Source organism: Colletotrichum higginsianum, chromosome 9 (genome assembly GCF_001672515.1).
Source record: "Colletotrichum higginsianum IMI 349063 chromosome 9, whole genome shotgun sequence".
NCBI lineage: Eukaryota > Fungi > Ascomycota > Sordariomycetes > Glomerellales > Glomerellaceae > Colletotrichum > Colletotrichum higginsianum.
The window spans coordinates 1,562,287-1,590,236 of NC_030961.1; the positions used below are offsets into that span (position 1 = coordinate 1,562,287).

Below are 27,950 nucleotides of genomic sequence, written 5' to 3' on the forward strand. Positions count from 1 at the left end.
CCTCCCCCAGAAGAGCCAACCATAGATGGAAGGCTGAAGCTGATGCTGATGCTGAGACTGAGACCGAGACCAAGATTGATACTCTTCGACTGAGATACCAGACTGCCAGACCCGCCCACCCTTGATTCTAATTATATCTGCATCTGCAGATATTTTGGCAATCATCTCGGAGCAAACGCAGGCTTACCTCGTGAATAAAACAAGGCCTTGTGAATCACGATTTTCAGAAGAGGGGGTAGTTAATCGAGGGTCAGCCTTCAGTCTGATCAGTCGAAGTCAGGAGCCAAAGTACTGGAAGGAAATTGCAGGTTTGCAAGTGCACAGAGAGGAAAGGCGAGAAAAAAAGGTCGTCGAAGGTGAGGGTGCCTTCCAACTTTGTGCCTTGCCTCGACAACATCCTACTACCTACCTTAGGTACCTTACCTAACAGATCCAACCTGCCCCAGCCTGGTTGGCCAACATCGCCAGGTCACCTCTAGCGGTTTCCCTGGACTGCCTTTCAGTAGGGGTTTGAGGACAGGACACCATACTCAGCCTAAGTACACACCAGGCAACTACATTTCTTCTGGTATCCAATATTTTCCCAGCTTCTTGGCGACTGCGCTTGCTGGGTCTTCTGCAGCGATTTCTGAGACCTCGTGCCTACAACGTCAAGACAGAAGAGGATCGCGTCGGATCAAGTTCAAGGGACCTGTACTTTCTGTTTCTACGAAGCAAGAGCGAGGTCTTGTTACTGTTACCGACGAGCCGGCCTCAGCGAGTCCTGCGATTTCCCATACTCAGCCAGCTCTGGCCGTCAGCCTGGCATCTTTGACTGCTCGCCAGAAGTTCCGACTCTGGTCTTGCCTGCCGACGTCAGAGAATACATCGCACTTCGGCGATATTTCCGTCAGTTGCTGGTCTCCGATCGGCCTCCTTACTTAGCCACGGACACTCCCTCGGCACAAGTTTTTGCCTCGAGCATACGACAGGGTAACCCCGCAGTCATTCGAAGGCAAACATCTCCAAAGGCAACGCCCGACAACACAGTACGCAATTCTGTCTCTTGTGTCGGCAGTCGTACGCCTGACGACTTGGTAGACCAAACGTGTTTTCCTGTTAGAGTGAGTCACGACACGGCGACGACTCTTGACTTTGCTTTTCCACATGCTCCTACTAACACATGCAAGCTGTGCTTCTGTACAATCTTCAAACCATCCTAGGCACTGTACGTCGCGATGCTTGCAGTTGAACGCCCTACGCAACCCAAGGCGGGCTCCGAGAGGCATGACGACCAGTCTGACGAGAAGGTCGAGCATACTGGGCCTGATGCCATACAGCCTCATGTCCTCATCGATAGGCTTGTTCCGCAACAGCTGGGTCGAGGAGTACTTATCCCGTTGAAGACGACGCTCGAAATCCGTCAAGACCACACCATTGTGCAGGCCTTGATCACCCGAGCGCCATCTACGTCCACTAACAATGTCGTCAAGTAAGTCTGATAAGTGCATAAATGTGGTTCCCTGCTGACCTGCTTCCAGCTTGATCCGCTCGATGCTACCTGAAGGCGTGGCTAACAACTTGCCTCACCTGCGCCGATGCGCGAAGCCTGCCGATATGCCGGCTCACCTCAAGACGCAGTTCATGAACGACTCTCCCGAGGGCCGCCAGGTCCATACCGGAAAGTCGACCTGGATCTACATCATGCTCGGCGAAGAGAAAGACTTTGACCGATACGACTTGATGGCCAAGCTGTCTGCCATTGATGGCATGGCCGAGAACGTCTTCCTCACCAAGATTCCCATTCCAGCAGTGCCTCCTACCTCCCAGATACAGGCGGCCATGTGGACGTCGCAGTTCTGGCCCACGGTGTACAGGAAGAACAACCCTCTCGGACCACACCCGAGCATGGTCGGCCGCTCGACGGAAGCCATCAGGGATGAGACGTCTCTGTGGATGACGCTGGCCCACCGAGTCGCTTTCCAGGCCAAGAAGGCGGGTGTCGGTGAGCCCATGGGTGCTGTCATCGTTCAGCGCGAGGGAGGAAAGTCCACGCTAGTTGCAGTTGCCGGAGATGCTCGTTGGCACCAGGAGCCCAGTCGCAGCGGTACCGGCAACCCTATGGGTCACTGCGCGCTCAGAGCTATGAGCATGGTCGCGCAGAAGCTTGTCCGACACGAGAGACGGGCAGCTGGGCGTTCTAACTTGCCCCCCATCCTCGAGTACGACATGTTCCAAGATCTCCCGCTCGTCGAAGATGAGCTCACCGTCTATAATGATGACCATCCCAATGCGGAGGGCTATCTGTGCCACGGTATGGAGATGTACTTGACCCACGAACCTTGCGTCCAGTGCTCAATGGGAATCCTCCATTCGCGAATGGGCAAAGTCGTCTTTGCGCAGCGGATGCCGCTTACCGGGGGCATGTGCTCGGAAGACCGAGGCCACGGCCACCCCGGATTGGAGAATTGTGGTGGCGGAGAGGGCCTTGGTCTCTTCTGGAGACGCGAGCTCAACTGGAGCTTGCTGGCGTGGGAGTGGGAATCGAGCGACTGTGTGGAACCTTTGCCGCCGGTTGATCACAGAGCCCATGCTTAGTCCCCATGGGACTTTACGACGATACCTAGGTGCTTATGGCCGACAAACCGGCCTGGGCCAGAACAGTCTTTGTGGAGTGAGATGCCAACAATGATGAAAGTTGATTGCAGGCTCGGTTCACCAGTATCGCTAGCGCGCCGAACTTCGCGCCCACCCTTTTACGGGCTCTGTCTAGTACACTTAGCCAACGGCACTTTGTTTGTAGGGCCTAAGGAGGGGTTAGAGAGTCCTATCATCTTCAGTCGGGCATCTATCGGTAGGAGGAAGCCTCGAGAGCATCCTAGTGGTCGTGGTGGTGTTGGTGTGGCCAGAGATGATACCCATGCTTTCTCAAATAGAGAAGGCAGCAACGTTAGCAATGAACAAAGAAGATTAATACTAGGCTCATGTGATGCAAGTTTGGTTTCTACTACTATCTTTTCTATAACTTGTGATTTTGGAAGAACATCCATCCCAGTGCCGGGTCCTCCGCCGAAACAGTCTTCCCGGCAGCGAACAGACGTTGGGCTGATGACAGAGCGAGCAGCGCTAAAGGTCGGTAAGATCTGTCTGTAGCGGTCGTGCTTTCTGCGGGGAAGCAAAGCGCCTTATCTTATCAGGCATGGCCAAATATGGAAGGGGCGGCACCGCGCAGAGCGGAACCACCACGCCCATTGAAGTGGTCCCTCGTCACCGGCCCTTGCCGAACGAAGTCTTCATTCTTTTCCCCCGTTACATGTTTCGGCATGCGCCTGCGAACAAAGGCAGCCGCTGAGAAACAGGCCCCAAACCCGCTGCCTTCGACACCCTTTTTCTATACTCTACAGCAAACAGCTGCAACATGAGTCTCCTTTGACTCCCTTTACCTACGCGACTCCTACCAGGTGGCTTTGCAACGGCTCTGACGCATGCGTTTGCAAGCTCAAGCTCCTTGGACAAAGGCTACCGACCTCTTCAACCCCCGAGCTCGAGCTACGACGACTACAAGACGCATTCCCTTACCTCCGATACTTATAAGACGACGAGCCGCCGCATTTTGGCAAGGCAGACCAGACGATCGCGATCGCACGCTGCAGCTTCTCTCCACCATCTTGAACGATCTTTACGACATGCCGGCTAACAAGAGAGGCGCCCCGTCGTCGAATTCGACGAGCTCGAAGAAGCGCAGGACGGACAAGGACGTACAGAAATACTATGCTGTGCGCACCGGTGCGCGTCCAGGTATTTATCTGACCTGGGCCGAGTGCCAGAAGCAGACGGCTGGCTTTCGTGGAGCGCAATGTGAGTTCAAGGGCTTTACCCGCCGAGGGGCCACTCCCCTCGCCTAGTCTGATCAGGAGACACATTTGCTGACTGTAGGGGTCGTCCCTGCAGACAAATCCTTCCTAACCCGAGAGGATGCGCAGGCGTTTGTGGAGGGCAAGAAGATACCGAGCGAGGAAGGCGAAGAGAAGCCGCTGCGCTTCTATGCCGTCGCGCGCGGCATCTTTACGGGCATCTTCATGGACTGGGGAACAGCGTCACTGGCGATCGCGGGGACCAAGGGGCCTAAGTACAAAAAGTTTGACACGTACGAGGACGCGCTGGCTTTCATCCGAGAATGGGGCGACGAGCAGACAATTGCCATCGCGGAGAAGGAGGCTCGGCGCAATGGGATGACGGTGCCGTCGTCGAATAAGACCTTCGTCAAGGCCGAGAAGTCAGAGGATACCTCCGATTCGGATGATGACTCGGAACAGTCGGACGATATTCTCTCCGTGGAGCCGGAAACAAAGATCTACACGCAAGTTTACACTGATGGAAGCAGTCTGGGCAATGGCACTGCAGGATCCGTGGCAGGCGTGGGCGTCTATTTCGGACCCAATGACCCCCGGTAGGTTTTTCTATCTAGTCCTTCAAACAATGGATTCTGCATGCCTCTGTACCCTACGTTTTGCCGCCCCTATGAAAGCAAGACACGGAAGAAGCTAACGCAGCCGGTCCAGAAACGTCTCTGAGCGCCTCGAAGGCGAACTCCAAACGAACCAGCGCGCGGAGCTCACCGCCATTCTGCGGGCATTTCAGTTGAGCCCGTTGACGCAACCGATAGAGATCGTGACGGACAGCAAATACTCGATCAAGTGCGTGACAGAGTGGTACGAGAACTGGGAGAAGAACAAATGGCGAACCTCGACCAACAACGAGGTCAAGAACAAGGACCTGATTCAGGCGGTGCGAGAGGAGATTGCGAAGCGTGATGCTGCGGGAACGAAGACGAACTTCGTCTGGGTCAAGGGACATAACAACCACCCGGGTAACGCAGCAGCGGACGAGCTCGCCGTCGCCGGGGCGAGTATGGGCTTGCCGGCCAAGGGACGAAAGAAGCTCAAGTGAGGGAGAAGTCTGCTCAGCGAGAAGCGGTTCCCCGGACGACGATGCGTACGATGAGCTCACAGACGCTAGACAACACGTTTGTTTGCAGGTAGACGAAGTCAGTCGACAGGCAGAAAGCGGTGACGGGCAGCGACCCTGGCGGCACCAACCGCTTCCAGCGATCCTCGGATGAATACCCGATACCATATGTTATCGGGTTGCAGTAGAGAACTGAGGAGCATCATGGACAACGCTACCTACACTTGCGAGGGAGGACAGATGTGGACATATGTTACGGAGGAGTCGCTTTTCGGAGGAGTTCGCATCTCGACGATCGTTGTATCAATGGGGCGGGCAGTTTTCCAGCGTTTGCTAATCGTTACTTTTCATCTGTTGTGGATGCGGCTGTATTTTTTTGCGCGTCATATCCCGTTCTCGTCGAAGACCGTTCTGGCTCTTTGACATTGTCATCACTCGGAGGCCGACTCCCTGCTGTCGTTGCAGTACGGAATCATCGGCGACGGCCGCAGGATGGAGAGAGCAGCAGTCTTTTGTTTTTCCCCCAGTGATTTCAGCGCTTACAGATGAGCTCTGTTCGGCAATGATTCTGCTTATTTTCGGTTGTCCTTGTATGTAAACCTTGCCGTGGATATCCCTCAGTTTTCATGCAACTCGGCTTCACTGTTGACCAAAGTACATACCGACCAGCGGCTGTCTCTTTCATGGGAGAAAACAAGGTCTTTTCATCAGGCGTATGTATGTGTATGTGAGTGTGTGTATGTGTGTATGCTTCTCATCGGTCTGTCTGAACACGTCTTACTCCGTAGCGACTGTACAACAACATCTCGCCGAGCGAAAAGTGATTTACCGTCACCGTCTGTCTTGCTTCTTGATCACCCCCCCACCCTGTCAATGTCGCCGCGCCCTGCCCCAGACCTCAAAGTATTTCTTGCCTGCCCCGGATGAAAACCTAGGCTCTTTGCGAGTCTCTTACGACGGGACCACATACTACCGGTAAAGTAGCCAGTCGGTCGGTCGGTGTGAGAAGCATGCGAGCTAGACAGACAAGGTCCACCTGAGGGAACCCCATGCCAAATAGGAGCCCAGAGAGATTTTTTATTTTTACTTTACAGGGAAATCGACTGGCCTTGCGGGCAGCTGGATAGTCAACTTGGTATGTCCTTAACAATTTGACGTGCGGAATCGGTACTGAGACATGTCAAAAACGCAGCACGGCTACTTGTAGGCTGACTAGCACACGCGAGGTAGTGACTTTGATAAAACATCTCATCTACGCAGACCCCCGGCCAAACCAAATCAACCTACCTTACCCCATACGCCTATCATTTTCACCGATGTAGGTAATTAGTGTGCGGGCAAACAGCACAAACGGAGAGACACAAGCCCCTCACACCACAGGACCCCTTCCCATCCAGCGGTGATGACAGCCAGGCAGGCTCCAGCCCAGCCTGGCCCGCCACCACTTTGCACTTTGACGTTTCTTCTTTTACCTGTACTCTCTTTCTCCTTCTCCCCCTTACATCGCGCTTCTTCCTGCGCCCAATCCCCTCCTCCCCCAAAACCGTCATCTGCATTCACACGTTTCCCGGATCTACACGCCGAATCGGGAAAACGCCGTTGCCTTCAATTGGGTAGTCCTCCCCTCCGTCAATCACTTGCTTGCAGACCGCTATCTCCAGCCCCAAGGCCGCAGAGAGAGGGGGGCAAAACCCTGTAGGCCGAGGACGCGACAGCCCGGAGGACGCACACGCATCAAGCGTAGGAAAAAGAAGAAGAAGGGAGGGGGAAGAGAAAAAAAAGAAAAAGAAAAAGAATAAGAAAAAGAAAGGCACATCGTCACGACGATCACCAATGATAGTTGGCCACGCAAGCGCCATACATACCCTCTCGCCGACGTTTCGAACCCTGCGATTCAGCCAGTGACTACGGTTTCGTGGTGTGCTCTACGCGTACTCCCTCCATAAACGGAATACCTCCTACCTAGGGTATCCTGTTTTCCCAGCTATTGCCTATCCGCTCCGCCTCACGCAGAGGCCATCGAAAAGTCGGCGAGCGTTTGTTGGGTTTGGCAGAGAGGGAGGTGGCTACACGGCCTTCACATTCGCGGTCACTTGTAGGACCATCCGTCACAGGAGATCGCGGGGGTTTGATACGTGAAATCACAAGGCCTGTGGAGGACCCAGGCCGATTTGGCTTCTTGGCGAAAGCTTGAACCCCAATCTCGATCGCTTTCTTTCGTGCACAAGTACGGCAAGTTGCAACTATGCCTACCCTTGCGCTCACAAACTTCAACATCGTGGTCGGCCTGCTGGGGGGCTGGATCTCGTTGTTCGGGCTGGTGTCGTTCCTATGCAAGGAGACATATTACCTCTCCGAAGCCCGTAAGTGTTTGCCGGCCAGCAAGAGTGAATGGCCTAGAACAGATGTGATGTGCAAATAGTCCCGCCATCCACTACGTCCCCTTGCCTTTCCGATCTCCCCTGCCCGAGATCCAAAGCGACTGACACACACAATCGGCAGTGATATCCCTCTTGGCGGGCGTCGCCTTCTCCCCTTCGGCGGCAAACCTCATCAGACCGCTAGACTACGCAGGCACTCCGGCCAACGTCGAGGCCGTCACGCTCGCCTTCTCGCGCCTCGTCCTTGGCGTCCAGCTTGTTCTCGCCGGCGTCCAGCTGCCGAGCAGGTACCTCCGCACGCAGTGGAAGCCCATGGCCTTGCTCGTCGGGCCCGTCATGACATGCATGTGGATCGCGACAAGCCTTCTCGTCTGGGCTCTGACGCCGCGCCTGCCGTTCCTGCATGCCCTGGCCATCGGCGCCTGCGTGACGCCCACTGACCCTGTGCTGTCCAATGTCATCGTCAAGGGACGTTTCGCCGACCACAATATCCCCTCGGAGCTGCAGAACCTCATCATCAGCGAGTCGGGTGCCAACGACGGCCTGGGCTATCCGTTCCTGTTCTTCGCGCTGTACCTGATCAAGTATATCGGGGATGGCGGCGAGCAGGTGCCCGGCGGCGCGGGCCTCGCGATGGGGTTGTGGTTCGGCGAGACTTGGGGGTATACCATCGTCCTTAGCGTCATCTACGGCGCCGTCGTAGGCTGGTTGGCCAAGAGGTTGTTGCGATGGGCCGAGAGACACAAGTACGTCGACCGGGAAAGCTTCCTGGTCTTTGCGATCTCCCTAGCACTCTTCATCGTCGGGACATGCGGCATGATCGGTAGCGACGACGTTCTGGCATGCTTTATCGCGGGGAATGCCTTCACATGGGACGATTGGTTCCGTTTGGAAACCGAGGACGACTCGTTCCAGCCCACCATCGACATGTTGCTGAACGTCACAATCTTTATTTGGTACGGCGCTGTCATTCCGTGGGACGATTTCCTCCACAACGATGTGATCCCGATCCATCGCCTTGTTGCGCTAGGCGTGCTTGTGCTACTGCTCCGGCGCTTGCCTTTCGTCTTCGCGGTTCACCGCTGGATACCTCAGATCGAGCAGGCGAAGCAGGCCATCTTCGTGGGCTTCTTTGGTCCCATCGGAGTGTCGGCCGTCTTTTATCTTTACGTGACCATTGAATTCCTGCACACGCTGAACGAGGGCCACGAGCCCCGCGCTGATGTCGCTCACATGGCTGAGGCCGTCCGGGTCATCGTCTGGTTTCTTGCCCTTTGCAGTATAGTAAGTCTCGCACAACGTAACACATCGAGGTCCGAAATAATCGTTCGTCTAGGTTGTCCACGGCTTGAGCATTCCACTCGGAAAGCTCGGCTACTACGCGCCTCGTACGCTGTCCAGGGGCATGTCCTTCATGAGCGGCGACGGCGGCGACGACTCCGGTCCATTCCGGATTCGAGGTCGGGTATTGTTCCCATTTGGCCGGTCTCGATCCGAAGGGGCCGATGGGCCAACATCTTTTGATGCCGAGTCTCGGGCTTATTCCCAGTCTGAAAACGAAGGAAGTCGGCCAATCTACAGAATTGGTGGCTCAGTCATCCCCCAGCGCTCGGTGGGCGCAGAAGAATCGGACGTGTCTGCTCTTGAGCCGAGACGGCCCGACCAACCGGGTCAATATCCAGGTCCCGAGCACGGAGGTGGTAGTGCTCAGACAAAGGCGGCTGAACACCTGTCACCGGCGCCACCGCCACCAGAGCTCCAAAGTCGCACAATCCGCTTCCCGGATGAGACACCCGTACCTCGGGGATTGCAGACACCATGATGCGGAACATTGCAATACACACTTTTCTGCAAAAGCATTCTCTACTCACGGGCGACGGGGGCAAGGAGACCAGTATGGTCAGTAGTATGTAGAGCGACGTCGTCCGTGCGGGTTCTCTGCACTTGAACCCGAAGAAAAAATGCGGGCACATCCATGAAAGAATCAAACGAACAATTGAAGAGTAATTGGGCTCTTCATTGAACAATTTGCCATTGACGCTCATTCACGCCACCACTTGAAAGTCGTATGCGGCAGACGTGCTGTAGGATTTCCGCTAGGGAGCCACCTAGTACTGGGATGTCGCTCATTGGTGCTCTTGGTCGATAGCTCTAGACTAGGTTACCGCCGCCTTCCGAGTCCAGGTGATTAGTCTAGGACGTTTCGATCGAGGTCAGATGGGAGAGCAGCTTTATGCAAGCGCCCCGGAAGGCGCCATAATTTACATAAGAGTTTGTGCAACCCCCGGTTTCCTGCGCAAGCTCCGCGGTGTGTTACGACCGGACATGGTGAGTGATACACACCTGCAAAGGCTAATTGTGAGTTGTGGTGTCGAGGCGTTTGTGCGAGATTCGGAGCGACAACGGGGCTGAAGAGTAAGCTAGATTTCATAGTGTTTATTGGGAGGTTGGCACAAGTTGGTAGCATCCCGCCCAGACTGCCAGGCTTGAAGCTGGGCTGGCCCAGACCCGAACCCAGTCACCGTCCTAGCGAGGGGGAAGTTGATCGGCTTGTTGAGTTGCCCTGCTCGGACGCGGTGATTGTATCGGTGCAGGTTTCCACAACCATCTGCGGGAGGGGTTGCATTTACCACCGGGTCGCGTTCCTGACGTTGGGAACAGCGGCAGCCTATCAGAGGGCTGGCGATTGACATAGGATGCAAGCAATGCGGCGGGCTTACATCGTGCCAACCCGTCTTCCGCCGGTTCTTGCGTCGTAACTGCAAGCGGCCAACGGTGGGTAGCGGTCGCAATGGCTGGTGTTGCAGATAATCGTTGTCTTGCATCTCCAGAAGAAAAGATGGATGGGCCACTAGCCAAGGGTTGCCTCCCGACCGGAGGCAAGTTGGAGAGATTGTCTTGGATGGGTGAAGAAAGGTCGGAGGGGTTTCTGGAAGGCCGAGTGCTTTATTTGGGGGGGGGGGCGGTCCGGCCGAAGTTAGGTTCAGAAGACGCCGCAAGTCGCAAGGAGGTTGCATCATCCGTTGTTGAGCGAGTTTGCGTGGTATCGCTGCATGAGAAGGGCAACCGAGGGCCGCTCGACCGATGTTGATACGTTAAATCGACCGGGAAGAAACCCGAGACGTAAAGTCAAGGAGCCGGTACATGGTCATCGGTCTGCGTTTGGCTGTAGAGGACGTGTAAGCGTTTACGTCTAAGATGAGCCGGTCTGTAAGTTAAGGTCGATGATTAGAGGCCTCAAGAGAGTTAGTTTCCCAACAGCAACGGGTTGGTTCGGTGCAATTTGAAGTCAGTACAAATACAATGTAGAAGAGTCCAAGATGCCGTTTCCGTCCAAGTTGCGGGCGAGCACGCAGTGGCGTAGCCCAACCAAGCGTCTGCACCACCTGGTATTGTGACAAGCAAGAAAGGAGTCTCCTAGGAGTTGCCATCCGTTGCGCATCACGAGACTGGGCCAAATGTGTCGTAGTGGAGAAATCGAGGGATATCGGGGAAAACTTGGTGGGCAAGGACGCCCAACACCCAAGTACGAACAAGAACGAGATCGTCTCCGGACTCGTAAGCAGGCCAAGGGGGCTCGTTGCCTCAGCATCAAGCTGCAAGATGAGGAGGACTGACGTTGCTTGTTGATGAGGGGCAAGGGGTGAGGCGCGAGGTGAGGCAAGGAGCGGCACTGCAACTCTGCATCGCCGGTGCATATCACATCCTGGACACCCGTCAGGGACTCGGGGAATCAGCGCAGGCTGAGCCAACAATCGCAACTTGCAACAGGGTCAAGGAACCAAGGGCTCCAAGTGGCCTTACCGGTATGAGAAACAGTGGAATGGGGGAGGCGATCCGAGGAATGTGTGGTGCCCTCTGGGCTGAAGTGGATTGAAGGTGGATAGGCAGATTTGCTGCGCAAGGGTCGAGCGTGTACCTTGTAGAGAGGGCGACAGAAGGAGGACTCATCTCGCAAGGGTAATGTCATAATTTACCAGGTATCGGTACCCGAGGGGGGCACTAGACGCGTGTTTTAGTTGCGGTGCCTTGCTGGCGTGAGGGAGTGAGTGTGCGTGTGTGTGTTAAAAGTGGTGTGGTCTTTTTTGCCTGCTTATCAGTCAGTCTGGAAGTGGGAGGGAGGAGGTCGGTCGGGCATGGCAGCGAAGGGATGGGCGGCGACGTGGGATGGAGAGAGAAATGTCTCGATTTTGCAATTTGGGCTCACACTGTACCCGGACCCTAGTAAGGGACAGGTTTCCATGCAAAACTCCTATTGGGCAGACCATGAGTGGCTTAAGTGGAATCTAGCGCACCGGGGAGGGGCTGCCACATATCTTGGCGGTGCGTGGCGTGGGTGCCACACTGTGCGTTCGCGTAAGTGTTCCGTCACAAACGTACGGTGCTCATTAGGGTACGTACTCTTCTATCTTCCCTGCCCGCGCGAGCCAATGCGGTGCCCTGCACAGTAGGCAGGCAGACTGTCGGCGGATACTTGCAATCTCGACACCTCGCTCATGATTGCACATTGCCATACTTTTCCATTTGTAGGTTTCTATACCAGCCCACTCAGATAGTGGGCCTTTTGGAATGCAGATGCAGGCAGACCTAGTGTACGGATACACCAGGAAAGAGCAAGAGTGGAAAGAAGAACGATACCAAAAAAAGAAAACGGGAGAAGTAGTGAGATTTGTCGTAGTGTCGAGAGCACCCTGGTCTGGGTAAGGTAGGCAGGCAGATGCCCACAGGGGTGGATAGATACTAAGACACAGTGAGAGGGAGAGACGTCGCTTGACGCCTCGAGGGGCATGGACACACTCTCTCGGTTGGCGACAAAGCTCACGGCCGCATGGGCGGGAACAGCACAGGGCGTAAGTCAGATCCAGCTCCCAGCACGCCAGCGAGAGTTCGATACGAATCTAGCGTGCTCAAGGTGCGTCCGTCCACCTTGGTGAGTGTCATGCCCAAACAGGAAGCTTGAGCACTGGGCATCCGGCGCCACAACACAGCGCCAGCTGCGACTTGGACTCCGATTTGGATCTTGGGTACGGATACATGGCATGGCGTCCGGTGTCTGCAAAGGTGAAGGAAGTACCAGCAGCCAGTGCAAGCAGCTAGTTGTTGATTGACATTGTGTTCTCTTTTGGTCTGCGTGCCTGAGCTTCCGTGCCTGGTTGAGAGGCATAGAAAATCCATGGAACACACCACTATTTCTCAACTCACACCTCACTTGAGATGGGCTCCCACCCACGCGTACGGCAAGTGCTTCTTGGTAAATGAGACTATAGAGGCCATCAGACTGGCTGGCCCTTTGTTGTACTCGTTCGATCTCAAGATTGAACGGAATGCATCTTGCGGTATCCAACCCACACCTCGCCTTACACGCTGGCTGCTGCGACTTGGATACACGGAGGGGGGATACAAACAATAATAACACACTCACACACACGCGCGCGCGCGCACATCACCAAACCATCGAAACCCTCCCGGTCCACATTTCGTTCCATCTCACCATCGTTTATGCTTTTTTCGTCGTTTCCACGCCTGTGCCTATCTGGTCTCTCTCGGTGTACGAGTACCGTCGCCGCCACGGCCCGGCGAATTGAGTGAGTAGTCGTTCTCTGCGGCTCGGTGCTTACCCCGACCCAGTCAGCGCTGCTACCTTTGGACAATATCTACTAGCAAATCCAGTGAGTGTTGTTGCCTCCAAGCCTCCAAATACCAAACCTCCCTCCGGTCGCCGGGACAAATAATGGCGCCCATTCGTCAAGGTCGCACAATACCGGTCGACACCCGCCGCCACTGACCAGTCTGTTCCCCCTCCTCTGGACTCCTCTCGTCTCGAGGTCGTCATCCTCTATGCCTTTCCTTTTTTCGCTTCCCTCCAACGGTCTTCGCGCTTCTCTCAAACCTCGATTGGTCTGGACGCAAAAGCTAGAACGACGGGCATTGGCTCGACTGGTTGGTTCATCTGTCCCGATTTGCATCGCCCTCACATATCCCCTGTTCACTTGCCCAGCCCAATTTCGAGTCACCGCTCTCCAAGGGACCGGCTGCTTTTGAGACATTGTTACCGCCTCGACTGGACTGGGATTGGGACTGTCCTGCCCGCACCGCACGTCCCGTAGGTACACGTACCTGTTCGTACATGCATCCGCGCCCACCAGACTCAGAAACCTGAACATACAATTTCCGCCCAGGGCTTTGTTTTATCTTATTTTATATCACCCCTCCCTCCGCTCATCCTAACCTAACCCAATATTACCACTGCCCCTCCCAGACCGGGGGAACGCAGAGAAAGGGAAGAGAGAAGGAAGAAAACAACCCACGGACTTCCAACCCAGCCAGCCTCCATCCGTCCACGAGAAGAGCGAGAAAGACGAAGAGAGAGACAGAGACAGAGACGACGACGAGCACTGTGCAACAGGCAAAAACCAAGAGACCACTCGCGTTCTGCGGCGCTACGCTACAGTACCATGTATTCGTACCCTTAGGTCACCATATCTGTTACGCACCAGCTCCGCACCGTACCTACAGACGGAGAAAGATTTGCAGGGCCCTGCTGCTACTGCGACCGACGCCGCTCAACCTCCGGCCACCTTTCTCACTGCCCAATTGCCCCGACGGCCTCTGGTCAGCAATCCCAGTTACACCGTGTATCCGCCGCCCGCCCACCCAGGCCCGGCCCAGCCCAGTGCGACACTCGACCACCACCACGTCGGTCACTTGAACCCTCCTAACCGCAACTCGCGTAAACCGGGTCGGACTCGCATTAGAGGGAGACTTGACAGTGGGCCCCCACTCCACCGCCTGGGCTACACCACTTTACCACGAGACGCCCTTTTCCCCACAACATCCCCAGACCGAGCTTTCACCTCCTCCCTTTTCGTCGCCATCTCCGTCCTCCGTCGCCGTCGTCGTCCTTGTCGTTATCGTCGGCCTCGCACCTACACTTTCCATCCCTCATCGTTGTCGTTGGCCAAGGTATGACGACTGCTGGTGCCGCGATCGGTGCCAGCCCTATGCCACCCGTTCCGGGAATGTCCCCCGCCGGCGAGTTCAACGAGTTCTTGGAATACGAAGACCACCAATTTGGTGACTCGAGTCCTTTGCCAACAAATTTCGATCTTTCCGCCCACGATACCCTCACCCTATCCGATTTCCCCCAGTCTCTTCACGAAGTGAAATCGCTCGAGCCCCAGGCCACCCTGCTGGCCACCGGCACCGTCGCCGCCGGCTCACCCGACTCCCTCATCGACTCGTTCCGCGATTCGTCCTCCGACTCTGCCTCCTCGAAAAGGACCGGCAGCTCCGCCTCTGGAAAGACGGCCTTGACCGCCGGCGACGTAATGATGACGGATGGGGCTAACATCAAGTCCGACTGGAACCCCACGCTCTTCGGCGGTCGTCCGGAAGACAACGCCTTCATTTTCAGCGGAAATGGCGACGCGACGTTGCCCGACGGCCTCGACTTCAACGATGACAAGTTCATGGAAGAGTCCTTCGACTTCGAGAGTGCGTCGAGCAGTCCTAACGCCGCCGGTGCCATGAGTATGGAATCGCCAGAAATGCCCACCATTCACGCAAACGCACCGCAAAAAAGCATTCCCCCGACCAACCCTAGGTCCGGAAGCCATGGCAAGCGGAACTCAGTAAGTCTCTTTCCCCTCGCGAAACGGCGGGAAAACCGCTAATTCGGCACAGCAGTACTCTATATCACAACCCATGAATGGCCTCAAGATGACCAATTCGAGAGAGTGCTCCCCAATGTCCCAGAACATGATAACCAGTCACGAGGCGTCGCCGTCAGCCTTCTTCAACAGTTCACCCTCACCTGGCGCGCCCGACTTCTCCAACGCCGCCGCAATGGGTGCCATGAACCCGAATGGCTTCTGGCCCGGCAAGCTGGATCCTGCCGCGCATCAGATGGTCGCCAACATGCCTATGCAGCCGCAATACCACACACACGACGGTCTTCCGGTCTCGATGCCCCAGCAGATGCCCATGTTCACCCAGCCGAATTTCGATTTCCTCACTCGCGGCTGTCGGTTGACGATCCACCCTACACCTTCCAAATCACGAGTCGAAACGCAGATTCCCATCAAAATGACTCTATTCCCGCTGCCTCCCGGTATCAAGCGCTTGCACCTCCCAGTACACACCATCTCAAAGCCCAAGCTGCTAGCGAAGCCACCAGCCGAACGGACTCCCGACATGTTGGAATTGTACACCATGCTAGTCTGCACTAGCGCAATGCAGAACGAGGACAACAAGCGCAAAGCCTTTCAGCGCGCCGCAGCCGCCACTCACAATCCTGTCATGAACGCCCGGTCCGTCAGCGATGAAGACGACGAGGAAAACAAGCCTCAGAACGGAGGTGAGGTGCGCATCTGTGCTGGCTGTATCACCCGCGAGCGTAAGCGGGCAGCGAGGAAGAAGATCAAGAAAGTCGAGGAGGAGGAGATGTGGAATCGGGACGAGACCAGACGCGTGATTGTTTTCAACACCCAAGAGGTCAAGGAATGGCAGACTCCCAACGGGGTCGTCTCCGACTCGACGGTAACCGGCCGCCCGGAGCCTGTAGCACCACCCGGTGCTATGCAGGTTGATGCGCCGATGCGGATCGCTTGCTATTGCCGCCACCACGCCGAGAAGTTGGGTTTCCAGGTCATCTTTACCATCAAGGACTGGCAAGATCGGGTTGTTGCGCAGGAGATGTCCCAGTCCATTATGATCACCGACGATCACAAGACGCATCCTATTCCCCAGCATCTCAACCCCCCTGCGACGCAAGCCTCCGACAGCACCAACCTCGTGCCCATGATGAACGCCCCGATGGAAACCAGCCCGCTTAGCTCGGGCGGTGCACCTTTCCGACTTTCCCATTCGAGCTCCGATCTCCAAAACATGCACCGTAACTCTGCTCCTCAATTTTCAGCTCCGACCCCGACAGCCAAACCGCCGGTTCCCGCCGCCCCCTCAACCACGGCGACCCGATCATTATCGCGACCTCAGTCTCCCAATGCACATGGTGGGCCGCAGACCAAAAAGCGGAAGGCTAGCACTGGGTCGCGAGTACCGATAGGGATGGCAATGACACGTCTGGACACAACGCCGCCGCCTTCTCAAATGCCTGGAAACCCGGCACCTGCACCCGCCTCTGCGTCAACTTCGCCGTTTACGCCCAACCTCACCAGCTTCCACACCCCTCCCGAGACCGTGTTTGTCCAGAACGGTACCGCGCCGATCATGTCGCAAGCATACGCTACTGGGCCCCCTACGCCCAACAGCAACGACCAAACCATGTTCACCAACGCGAATCGCTCCGCCAGCATGGACAACGTGGCGGTTCCGATGTTTTCGGCTCCGGCGTCGGCACACCAGAGCCGTGCAGCGAGCCCTAGTGGGCTGCGGAACGGGGTCAACGCTGTGTCACAGAACCAGTTCAACGCGATGTCATACATGCCAACGAATGCTGTTGCTCCGGCTCGGCCGCAACCGACAATCCACAAGATCATCCCTAACGAAGGTCCGAAATCCGGCGGCATTGAGGTTACGATCCTCGGTGCCAGCTTCTACCAGGGGCTGGAAGTGTTGTTCGGCGATCAAAAGGCCACTACAACCACATTCTGGGGCGAGTCTTCTCTCGTCTGCCTCCTGCCGCCATCGCCGGTATCTGGTCCCGTGTTGGTCACTTTCAAGCAAAATCAGACCCAAGCCGGACCACCGTTTCCCGCGCTCTCCAAACAGAATCAGATGTTCAAGTATGTTGATGACGACGAGGAGAAGCTCATCCGTACCGCGCTTTCGATCTTGGGCCACAAGATGTCTGGTCAGATGGTTGATGTCAAGGAACTTGCTCAACGCATCATTGGCCAAGGAGATTCCAGCTGGGGATCGGGTCCGTCGGGCAACACTGGCTTCGGCGGCAGCACATTCACGATGAGCACAGAGTCGCAGCTGCTGAAGTGTCTGGAGCTGATCGACCTCGACGACAACCCTAGGATGTCTAGGCTCGACTTGAGAAGGTCTACAGGCCAGACGATGCTACACATGGGCTGCGCCCTGGGATACCACCGATTCGTTGCCGGGCTGTTAGCACGGGGTGCCAACCCAGACTTGCGCGACAAGGGCGGCTTCACCCCGATGCACTTGGCAGCAGTCAACGACCACGAGTCTATCGTGCGCAGGCTGATGCAGGCGGGTGCCGACCCCACGATTCGAAGCCTTTCGGGACTTCGCCCGGCCGACGTCGCTCGGTCTCGCAAGGTCATCGGGCACATCCGCCGCTGCGAGCGTCACATCCGCTCTCGAAGCGGTGGTTCCCTGCACAGCAGAGCCAGCAGTGCCGCGTCGCTGAGGTCGCTTTGGGACCCCTTGACCATGTCTAGTGAAGAGTCAGCAGACGACGGCGAGGAGAGCCCCGAGTACTCGTCTGGCGATTACGAGGACGACGAACAGGAAGAAGAAGACTCGTGGCTTGATATGCGCCGTCGATCCAGCAATCATGCATTTACGCCACGCCCAGACAGACAGCTACTCTCACGAGGCCGGGATGAAGTGCAACCAGGACTTGCGTCGCCGACGAATGCGATCGCTTCTGCTGTCAGGGACCAGTTCTCCGCCCAGATTCAGCAGTTCCAGCAGGCGATGGCAATGCATTTCCCTAACCTGCCTCAAATGCCCGCCCTCCCCAGAATGCCGATGCTTCCAGATTACCATGCCTACCTACAACAAAATCCTCTCATGGGCAGGGTTACCTCGCTCATGCCTGGCATGTCTGGCTCGCGGCCGGGTTCGGCAGACGACGAGACTCCCAGGCAGATGGATGGGAAGTGGTGGGACCTTTCGTCGTTCCGGAACAGCAACAACAACTCGGCGCCGCCGCCGGCATACGACGAGATCTTCCCCCAGGAGGAGCTTGACAAGAAACAAGCTGCTGCCGCTGGGGCCGCTGCTGAGGCTGCTGCCGACATGAAGTGTGCCGCGCTCTACGATACCCAGACCGCCGAGACGGGGGAGGCCTCCTCAAGTACAGCCCCCGTCCCAAGCATACTTCGGATTGGGCGCAAGAGCGCCATCACGAAAGAACAGCAGCAAAATTTTCTCAGGGCCCACGAGGCCAAGTTCAAGGGAATGCGGAGCGACAAGAACCTGTGGTTCATTTGGGTGAGTTTTTTTCTTGTAGACGTGTAACAATTTCACACACTAACTCGGTTCCAGATTCCTCTTCTCACATGTATACTGGCTGCCATGTTGTACAGCCGTTTCCCTCACTACTTTGCCATGGCTTGGTCAATGCTTCAGTCTGTCGCGAGAGTCGAGCAAGTCCCTGATATTGTAAGGAACGTCCAGGATCGTGTGGTTGAGGTCCTCTGAATCGATTCGACCTTTTTCAACCAAACCACCTGACGCGTTTGGGGCACACGCCACCACATCTTGCTCGTTGTTTTTTTCGGATCTACAGGGGGGAAATGGAGTTGGTGTCTACGGGGAACGTGTGGAGCAGAGTTCATCCTCTGTTTACAGCAAACTCGCTGGGTTAAAAGAGACGATGGGCACGGCAGAGGGACGCCGTGCCGTCTTGGGTCAAGGGTTAAGGGACCTCGATATTGCGGAGCGCCGCCGGCACGGAAAGAAGAAAATCTTCACGGAACCAGTAAGTCACCTCACTGGGCATCTTATTCTTCATCTTTCCTTCGATTCGTCCATTTTTGGTTCTGTTTTTGGTTCGTCGGGGGTATCGCAAAGGAGTGTCGACTACATGTAGCCAAGCCAAGAAAGGCGGGCACACTTGGTCTTGCGGGCCGACAAGAAGCAGTAGGTTGTATCGAGTATATATTAGCGCGGAGTGCTCTTTCCACAACCGTTTTACATAGAGGCAGACATTGTTAGTCCAGGCCAAATAATGGCGACACTGAGATACATTCACTACCTTGCCGGCACCCTTTGACTTGCTTGTGTCCATCGCGTTCGATACGGCGTTTGGGTTGTGCCAGGACCATGCCCAGCGGTTGATAATCTGAACATGGCGTGCGTGACTGGACCCCCTTTTTTATCGGCCTTTCCTTTGGGGTGAGCCATGCCCCCTGGTTTACGTCTTGTTACTTCGGGCGACGCCAGCCTGGCTCTTGGTTGGAGAACGGCTTCTCTTGACCATTGGCAACATTTATGGATGGCGTCCAAATGGCGCTCTCTTTACCTGCAACAACGGGGGAGCCTCGACTAACTGAGGGGGCCGGAAGAATCGAGGGGTTGTAAGCGTCTTGTTTCCAAAAATTGGATGCCAAACATAAACGCGAAGACCCGGGCCAGAAACTCATATGAACACATTTGCTATCGTCTCACATATTTACAGACTACTTGGTATAAGAGGTAAAAATCAAAATGCTACTCGTACTCTCAACAACCAAAGGAAAAAAAACAGGCTGCCTTACAAGTGCATAGGAATATGGTTTGCGTTTTAAGGGTATCATAAAGACACCGTTTTGTGCCAAAGTGTGGGTATTCCAGGGCTCCAAATCATCTTCTCCCACGCCTTGGTTTTTTGCCGCATCTCTTTTCCACGCCCTTCCCGGACCTTGCGGTCATGAAAATGTCGTCTCTCCCTTAATTGTTCCTCGTCCCGTGCTTGTGCTTTTTGGTTATACGGAATTCCTATGCCTGAGCGGGCTGGATCTGGCTGAAGATCTCCTGGGCGGTGCGCTTGACGATACCGCCGGTGACGGGTAAGCTGGTGCACTGCTCGAGGTACAGGTCGATCTCGCGGGCGGCCTGTCTGCCTTCGTTGATACCCCTGGCGGAAAAGTTAGTATATGATCAAATCAAACCGGTTGATGCAAGGACGATGGGGAGAGGGATCCTACCAAACAATAAGGGACTGGCCGCGGCGGCAGTCACCGGCGGCAAAGATGCCGGGGATGTTGGTGCTGTACTTGCCCGCCGGGGTCTTGACGTTCTTGCGGGCATCCTTCTCGATGTCGTCGCCGAAGATGCGGGTCTCAGGGCCGAGGAAACCCATGGACAAAAGGACGAGGTCCGCAGGGAAGAACTGCTGCGAGCCGTCGATCTTCTTCATGTCCCAACCGCCCGTGGCGGAGCGGGTCCACTCGACGCGGATGGTGTTGATGCCCTTGACCTTGCCGGTACCGTCATCGACGAACTCTTCAGACATGATGCAGAATTCGCGGGGGTCCTTGCCCATGTGCTGCTTGACCTCGGTGTGGCCATAGTCCACACGGTAGATACGAGGCCACTGCGGCCAAGGGTTATCGCGGGCACGCTCCGGCGGGGGCTGGGGCAGAAGCTCAAAGTTGATGACCGACTTGGCACCGTGGCGGACCGAGGTACCGATACAGTCGTTACCGGTATCACCACCGCCGATGACGATGACGTCCTTGCCCTTGGCCGAGATGTAGGAGCCGTCCTCAAGCTCGGAGTCGAGGAGGGACTTGGTGTTCTTGTGCAAGAACTCCATGGCGTAGTGAATACCCTCGAGCTCGCGACCCTTGATGGGGAGGTCACGGGCGACGGTGGCACCGGTGGCGATGACGACGGCGTCGTTCTCGGCCTTGAGGTCCAAGAGCTGGATGTCCTCGCCGACTGCAACGCCGCACTTGAAGTTGATGCCCTCGGCGGCCATGAAGTCGGTACGGCGCTTGACGATGCGCTTGTCGAGCTTCATGTTGGGGATGCCGTACATGAGCAGACCACCGGGGCGGTCGGCGCGCTCGTAGACGGTGACGGTATGTCCGGCGCGGTTGAGCTGGTCAGCGGCAGCCAGACCGGCAGGGCCGGAGCCAATGATGGCGACCTTCTTGCCAGTGCGGACCTCGGGAGGGGTGGGGACCATCCATCCTTGCTCGAAGCCGCGGTCGATGATGGCACACTCGATGGACTTGATGCCGACGGGGTCCTCGTTGATGCCGAGAACACAGGCACCCTCGCAAGGGGCGGGACAGACGCGGCCGGTGAACTCGGGGAAGTTGTTGGTCATGAGCAGACGGTTGAGAGCGTCGCGCCACTGGTTTTGGAACACCAACTCATTCCACTTAGGAATGATGTTGGAGATGGGGCAACCCGTCTCGGACTGGCAGAAAGGAACACCGCAGTCCATGCAACGGGCAGACTGGTACTTGAGCTCGTCCTCGTCGAGACGGGAAGACAGCTCGGCCCAGTCCTTGGTACGCGTCTTGGGGCTTCTGTACTTCTCGGCACGGCGCTGGTACTTCATGAAGCCCTTGGTCTTGTCCAGGACGAGGGCGCGCTTCTTCTCAACGGCGCTGTCGCCGATGGTCTCCTCAATGTCCTGGAGCTTGGCGGCCTTCTCCTCCTTCTTGGCGTGGACACCAGAGACGATGGGCAGGTTGTACTCGGCACGCTTGGCCTCGGCGGCCTTGGCGGCCTCCTCCGCGAGGACACGCTTGTAGTCGACAGGCATGACCTTGACAAAACGAGGCAGGGCCCGGTTGAAGTCTACCAGGATGCGAGCAGCAAGCTCGGAGCCGGTGTAGTGGTGGTGGTCCTCGATGATACCACGGAGGTAGGCGATCTCGGTGGGCTCCTCTACGGCTTCGGCCTCGACCATCTCGGTGTTGAGCTTGGACAGGAAGTCCTTGTGGATATCGAGGACGTAGGCAATACCACCAGACATGCCGGCAGCGAAGTTGCGACCAGTGCTGCCCAGAATGATGACACGACCGCCAGTCATGTACTCACAGCCGTGGTCACCAACGCCCTCGACGACAGCCGTGGCACCCGAGTTGCGGACGGCGAATCGCTCGGCAGCAACACCGCGGAAGAACACTGTACCCTTGGTGGCACCGTACAGACAGACGTTACCGACAATGATATTGTCCTCGGCCTTGAACACGGAGGAGCGGGGAGGATAGACGATCAGGCGACCACCCGACAGACCCTTGCCGACGTAGTCATTGGCGTCACCCTCGAGCTCCAAGGTAACACCAGGGGCGAGGAAAGCACCGAAGGACTGGCCAGCGGAACCCTTGATGTTGACGTGGACAGTGTCCAGAGGCAGACCATCTTCACCATAGCGCTTGGAGATGTGGTAGGAGAGCGAAGTACCCATGGCACGGTCGGTGTTGACAATGTCGCACTCGATCCGGGAAGGCAGGCCCTTGTCCAAGGTCAACTCGGCCTCAGAGATGAGCTTGTTGTCCAGTCGGACGTGAAGCTTGTGGTCCTGCTTGCGGACGTTGAAGGTGGCAACGCCGGGGCGGAGCTTGTGAGCAGGAGTCAGGAGGAGGGAGAGGTCGATGTTGGCGGTCTTGTTGGTGCGAAGGTCGTCGCGGACTCTGAGGACCTCGACGTGGCCAACCATCTCGTTGATGGTGCGGAAACCAAGCTTGGCCATGATGGCACGGAGCTCGTTGGCGACATAGTAGAAGAAGTTGATGACGTGCTCGGGAGTACCTGTGAACTTCTTGCGAAGCTCGGGGTCCTGGGTGGCGATACCGACAGGGCATGAGTTGAGGTGGCACTTGCGCATGAAGATACAGCCCATGGCGATGAGAGGAGTGGTGGCGAAGCCCCATTCCTCGGCACCGAGCAGACAGGCCATGGCGACATCACGACCGGTGCGGAGTTGACCGTCAGTTTGGACAACGACACGGCCACGGAGGTCGTTCAGGACCAGGGTCTGGTGGGTCTCGGCAAGACCGAGCTCCCAAGGAAGACCAGCGTACTTGATACCGGTCCAGCGGGAGGCACCAGTACCTCCGTCGTGGCCGGAGATCAGGATGTGGTCGGCCTTAGCCTTGGCGACACCGGAAGCGACGATGCCGACGCCGACCTCAGATACCAGCTTGACGGAGACGCGAGAGCGGGGGCTGGAGCACTTCAGGTCGTAAATCAACTGCTTCAAGTCCTCAATGGAGTAAATGTCGTGGTGAGGAGGGGGCGAGATAAGACCGACACCAGGGGTCGAGTGGCGGGTGCGAGCAATCGACTTGGAGACCTTGTGGCCGGGGAGCTCACCACCCTCGCCGGGCTTGGCTCCCTGAGCCATCTTGATCTGGAGCTCATCGGAATCGGCCAGATAGGCCGACGTGACACCGAAGCGGCCGGAGGCGACCTGCTTGATGGCGGATCTCATGGTGTCGCCGTTGGGCAGACGCTGGGAGCGCTCAGGGTCCTCGCCACCTTCACCGGTGTTGGACTTGCCGCCAAGTCTGTTCATGGCAACGGCCAGGGTGGAGTGAGACTCCATGGAGATAGAGCCGTAGGACATGGCACCGGTGCAGAAGCGGCGGACGATCTCGGTCCAGGGCTCGACCTGCTCAATGGGGACGGGGGTGCAGTCCTCAAACTTGAAGTCGAGCATACCGCGGAGCGTACAAGCCTTGATCTGCTCGTACTGGGAGCGGGAGTAAGCCTCGTACGACTTGTCATTCTTGGTGCGGACGGCGTCCTGGATGTTGGCAATGCAGGTAGGGTCGTTCATGTGAGCCTCGCCACCATCACGCCAGTGGTACTCGCCGGATTCGGGCAGGCCGCTGACACCAACGGTGTAGCGGGAGGGGAAGCCACGCTCGTGGAAGCGGAAGCCGTCCTCAGCAATGGCTTCGAAGGTGGCGCCCTGGATACGAGAGGCGGTACCCCTGAAGCAACGCTCGATGACAGTCTCATCGAGGCCGAGAGCTTCGAAAATCTGGGCACCCTTGTAGGAAGCAAGAGTAGAGATACCCATCTTGCTCATGACCTTGAGGATGCCACCGTCGCAAGAGTGCTTGTAGTTGTGAATCAGAGCATCGTCAGAAAGCTTCTTCTTGATGAGCTTCTCGCGGTTCAGCTTCAGAATGCACTCCATGGAGAGGTAGGGGTTGATGGCATCGGCACCGTAACCGAGGAGGACACACATGTGGTGAACCTCGCGGGCCTCGGCAGTCTCGACAACAATGGCGGCCAGAGAACGCCACTTGTTGCTGACCAGGTGGTGATGAACCATACCGGACGCGAGCAGGGCGGAAACGGGTACGCGGTCCTTGGAGGTCTTGCGGTCGGAGAGGACAATGATGCGGTCCTTGTTCTCGATGGCGGCGGTCGTCTCGTTGCAGATGTAGTCGAGGTGGCGCTGGTAGCCGTCAGTGCCCTCGCTCTTGGGGAAGGTCAGGTCGATGACCTTGACAGTCCACTCCGGGTGAATGCTGGACATGTTCTTGATGGCGTTGAACTCGGGGATCGAGAGGATAGGACTGGGCAGCAGGAGACGGCCGCACTGGGAGCTGTCCATCTCGAGCAGGTTGCCCTGAGGACCGACGTAACACTCGAGAGACATGACGATCGACTCGCGGATGGGGTCGATGGGAGGGTTGGTGACCTGGGCGAAGAGCTGGCGGAAGTACTCGTACAGAAGGCGAGGCGCCTGGGACAAGCAAGCCAAGGGGGCATCGTTACCCATGGAACCGAGGGCTTCCTTCTCGTCCGAGGCCATGGGGGCCAGAAGCAAGCTCACCTGCTCGTGGGTGTAGCCGAACGACAGCAGGAGGGGGTCCTCCTGGAGGCGGGAGGCGTCGGGCTTGGCGGCGACATCGACAGTCTTGCCAACGGTCTCGAGAACCTTGGGCAGAGTGATGAGCTCTTGGTCGAGCCATGAGCGGAAATCCTGGCGGCTGGAAACGGCCTCCTTCAGCTCCTTGTCGTCAATGATGCGGCCGGCGAGCGTGTCGACGAGCAACATGCGACCGGGCTGGAGGCGGCCCTTCTGGATGACCTTCTCGGGCTCGACGGGGATGGTGCCGACCTCAGAGGCGCAGATGATGCGGTCGTCGTCCATGACGTAGAAGCGGCAGGGACGGAGACCGTTGCGGTCCAAGTTGGCACCGCAGTAGCGTCCGTCAGCGAAGGTGAAGAGGGCGGGACCGTCCCAAGGCTCCATCTGGCAAGCGGCCCACTCGTAGAAAGCGGCCTTCTTGGGGTCCATGTGAGTGTTGCCTTGCCAGGCCTCGGGGACCATGAGCATGACGGCCTCGGGCAGAGACAAGACGCCGTTGATGGTGAGAAGCTCCAGGACGTTGTCGAAAGCGGCCGAGTCGGAACCGCCGTCTTCGACGATGGGGTAGAGGCCCTCGAGCTCCTCCTTAAAGATGTCGGACTGCATGACACCCTCTCGGGCCCTCATCCAGTTCTTGTTTCCGCGGAGAGTGTTGATCTCACCGTTGTGGGCGGCCCATCTCAGAGGCTGAGCACGGTCCCAGGAGGGGAAGGTGTTGGTCGAGAAACGAGAGTGAACAAGGGCGAAATGAGCCTCGTAGTCGGCATTGACCAGATCGTAGTAGTACTGGTAGACCTGGACGGGGGCCAGCTGTCCCTTGTATACAATGTTCTTGTTGGAGAGGGAGCAGAGGTAGAACCAGTTGTGAAGACCGATGGTGTGGGTGGCGCGCTTTCTGAGGACATACAGCTGTCTTTCGAAAAGTCTGTCATCAAATTGCTCGGGGTCGACGTTCTCGGGGGCGTTGCCTTGACCGTAGGCCGAGATCAACACGACGAAGGGCTGCATGATGATGGGTTCACGAGACTTGGCGGCAGGGCCAAGCAAAGTCGAGTCAACGGGAGGCCTTCGCCATCCCAAGACACGCAGGCCTAACGATTCGGCAATGTCTTCCAACTGCCTCTTGGACTCTTGCAGAGTCTCCTCGTCTGGCTTAAAGAACAGGTTTCCCGTGGCATATTGTCCCAGAGGGGGCAGCACAATGCCCTCCTCCTTTTCAAAGTTCTTGACAAAGAACCTGTGAGGGATCGAAGTCATGACGCCAGCGCCATCACCGTCTCGTGCATCAGATCCCACAGCACCTCTGTGGGTCATGTTGCAAAGGAGGTTGCGCGCTGTGGGAGGTGATGGTTAGCTGGGACGTCCAGGAACTGATCGGTCGGAAAGGCTGTTGAGCTTACCATCGCTGACAATCTTGTGGCTGGGCTTGCCCTTGATGTGGCTACAAAATGTCAGCGGTCTGTCTCGATGATGCGAAGCGAGGTGAGAATCGGGGGACTGAGCATACCAAGCAAAGCCGACACCGCATGCATCTTTCTCCAAGCTGGGATCGTACAATCCTCTGAAGTTGATCGTCAGCACCAAGCACCATTTAGGCTTCCCAGCGAGTCGGGCAGACGTACTGCTTCACCGGCAGAGCACCCGCCCAAGAGGAGTTGTTGTCCGTCTGGTACTCATAGGGAGTATATTGCTCTTTCTCAGATTCAATTTGGGTTTGTCGGTCGTCGAAATCCTCGTGCAGGCCCATGCTAGGCGAGGATTCGAGCCTGGATATTGGTGAGGGGGGTGGTATAGGTCGACGAAGGAGTGACTATTCCAGTCGGCGGCAGTCGATCGGTAGGAGCAGTTGCTCTGGTACTAATCTGCGAAGCCCAAAGAAGGGGGAGTTGTTAGTGGTTTGAGCCGAGGAGCAACGCAGATGTGTCCGTCAAAGTGTTATCAGCGTGAGGTGTAGATGAGGGGTTGTGATGATGGCCCAGCGGCTAGAGGGAGGGTCGCACAGAGCACGCGAGCGATCTTGCGCCGGCGAGAATGGCCACCGATAGACAGATGGATAAGACGAGAAGTCGAGACAAGTTAAATGATAAGGCCGGAGAGACAGAGAGATGCAGAGAGAGGGAAGGAGGGAGAGAGAGCACGAGTAATAGAGAGATGTGGCGGTTGGCGGAATAGGCTCCTTTTTCCTTCTGGACTGCGGGGTGCGATATCATTGAGTTGAGCTCGGAGCTGGATCAGAGACGCACTGAGTAGGATTTCCCAGAGCGGCACCAAACTCTACTCTCGCACCAAATGCAACGCCGGACCGCGGCGAGAGAGCAGTAGGCCAAGAGGGAATGGAGCGAGTGAGTTTGGCGGTGTTGTGATGTTGTTCCCAGCCCGCCCCCCCGTCAGCTACGACTTGGAAAGGCAGCAAACAGCAAGCAACGCACGCATGCGACAAGCGATTGCGGCAATGCCAATGTTGGCACCAGCACCTGTAGCATGCGCAAGGCAAACGTCGCGAGCAACCGGGACCGGATTGGACGAGGAGCAGGCTAGCACAGAGCAAGACAAGCCACAATAAGCAGTCCCCCCCCCTCCCCGGTTCCCAAGGTGGCTCAAACAACGAGAGTCGGTGACAGAGCGTAGCAGAGATCAAGCTGAACCAGCCAGGCCATCATCCACTGTCGCCGACTGCAGCTGGGGAAAGGTGGGATGATTGATTGCAGCTTGTAGGGACGGTGCAGAATGTAGTGCCGTAGCCATGACCATGCCCAGCGCTGCCTTGTCTTTCCCTAGAGCTCGCGGGCCAATGAGTGACAGGCTGTTGGCAAAACATGCGGCGGCTTGGGGGGGTGGATGTGGACGCCAGTAGCACGCCTACACCACTATCTGATAGAGATAGATGGTGGGACAAGCACATGGTCGCATACACCAATCCCGCCCGCGCTAGGCCGCCACCGGCCGATGGCCCCTACAAGCTTTCTCTTCTCTTTTTTTTTTTTTTTTTTTTGCGTCGTGTGCTGGTGGTCGTTTTGGCTCTGACTGATTGGCGATTGCACGCTCCATTCCTGCCGCGACCTTACATCACTCCCACAGGGATTGCGACTAGGATCTGTCACCTAGACCCGGGGGGGGGGGGGGGGGGGGGG

The 27,950-nt window shown here is 56.8% G+C and overlaps 6 protein-coding genes across 6 annotated transcripts; 4 read left to right on the forward strand and 2 right to left on the reverse strand.

Annotated features, from left to right (window-relative positions):
- Positions 1–1,217: 1,217 nt before the first annotated feature.
- Positions 1,218–2,577, forward strand: CH63R_12719 (Cytidine and deoxycytidylate deaminase zinc-binding region; the record flags this gene model as incomplete). The annotated part of the gene is made up of 2 exons (XM_018307693.1): positions 1,218–1,471; positions 1,521–2,577. 2 exons carry the CDS (start codon positions 1,218–1,220, stop codon positions 2,575–2,577), a joined length of 1,311 nt encoding a protein of 436 aa, XP_018152110.1.
- Positions 2,578–3,464: 887 nt separating this feature from the next.
- On the forward strand, positions 3,465–4,929 carry CH63R_12720 (RNase h domain protein; the record flags this gene model as incomplete). Its single annotated transcript, XM_018307694.1, has 3 exons — positions 3,465–3,837; positions 3,916–4,429; positions 4,542–4,929. 3 exons carry the CDS (start codon positions 3,465–3,467, stop codon positions 4,927–4,929), a joined length of 1,275 nt encoding a protein of 424 aa, XP_018152111.1.
- A 2,263-nt stretch (positions 4,930–7,192) lies between these two features.
- Positions 7,193–9,150, forward strand: CH63R_12721 (Sodium/hydrogen exchanger family protein; the record flags this gene model as incomplete). Its single annotated transcript, XM_018307695.1, has 3 exons — positions 7,193–7,310; positions 7,450–8,612; positions 8,665–9,150. The coding sequence occupies 3 exons, from the start codon at positions 7,193–7,195 to the stop codon at positions 9,148–9,150; spliced, it is 1,767 nt and encodes a 588-aa protein (XP_018152112.1).
- Positions 9,151–10,543: 1,393 nt separating this feature from the next.
- Positions 10,544–11,279, reverse strand: CH63R_12722 (uncharacterized protein; the record flags this gene model as incomplete). The annotated part of the gene is made up of 2 exons (XM_018307696.1): positions 10,544–11,071; positions 11,133–11,279. 2 exons carry the CDS (start codon positions 11,277–11,279, stop codon positions 10,544–10,546), a joined length of 675 nt encoding a protein of 224 aa, XP_018152113.1.
- A 1,887-nt stretch (positions 11,280–13,166) lies between these two features.
- On the forward strand, positions 13,167–18,686 carry CH63R_12723 (Ankyrin repeat protein; the record flags this gene model as incomplete). The annotated part of the gene is made up of 6 exons (XM_018307697.1): positions 13,167–13,268; positions 13,327–13,435; positions 13,588–14,220; positions 14,292–14,959; positions 15,012–18,476; positions 18,531–18,686. 6 exons carry the CDS (start codon positions 13,167–13,169, stop codon positions 18,684–18,686), a joined length of 5,133 nt encoding a protein of 1,710 aa, XP_018152114.1.
- A 1,278-nt stretch (positions 18,687–19,964) lies between these two features.
- On the reverse strand, positions 19,965–26,566 carry CH63R_12724 (Glutamate synthase; the record flags this gene model as incomplete). The annotated part of the gene is made up of 5 exons (XM_018307698.1): positions 19,965–20,103; positions 20,174–26,153; positions 26,220–26,260; positions 26,327–26,380; positions 26,442–26,566. 5 exons carry the CDS (start codon positions 26,564–26,566, stop codon positions 19,965–19,967), a joined length of 6,339 nt encoding a protein of 2,112 aa, XP_018152115.1.
- Positions 26,567–27,950: the final 1,384 nt, after the last annotated feature.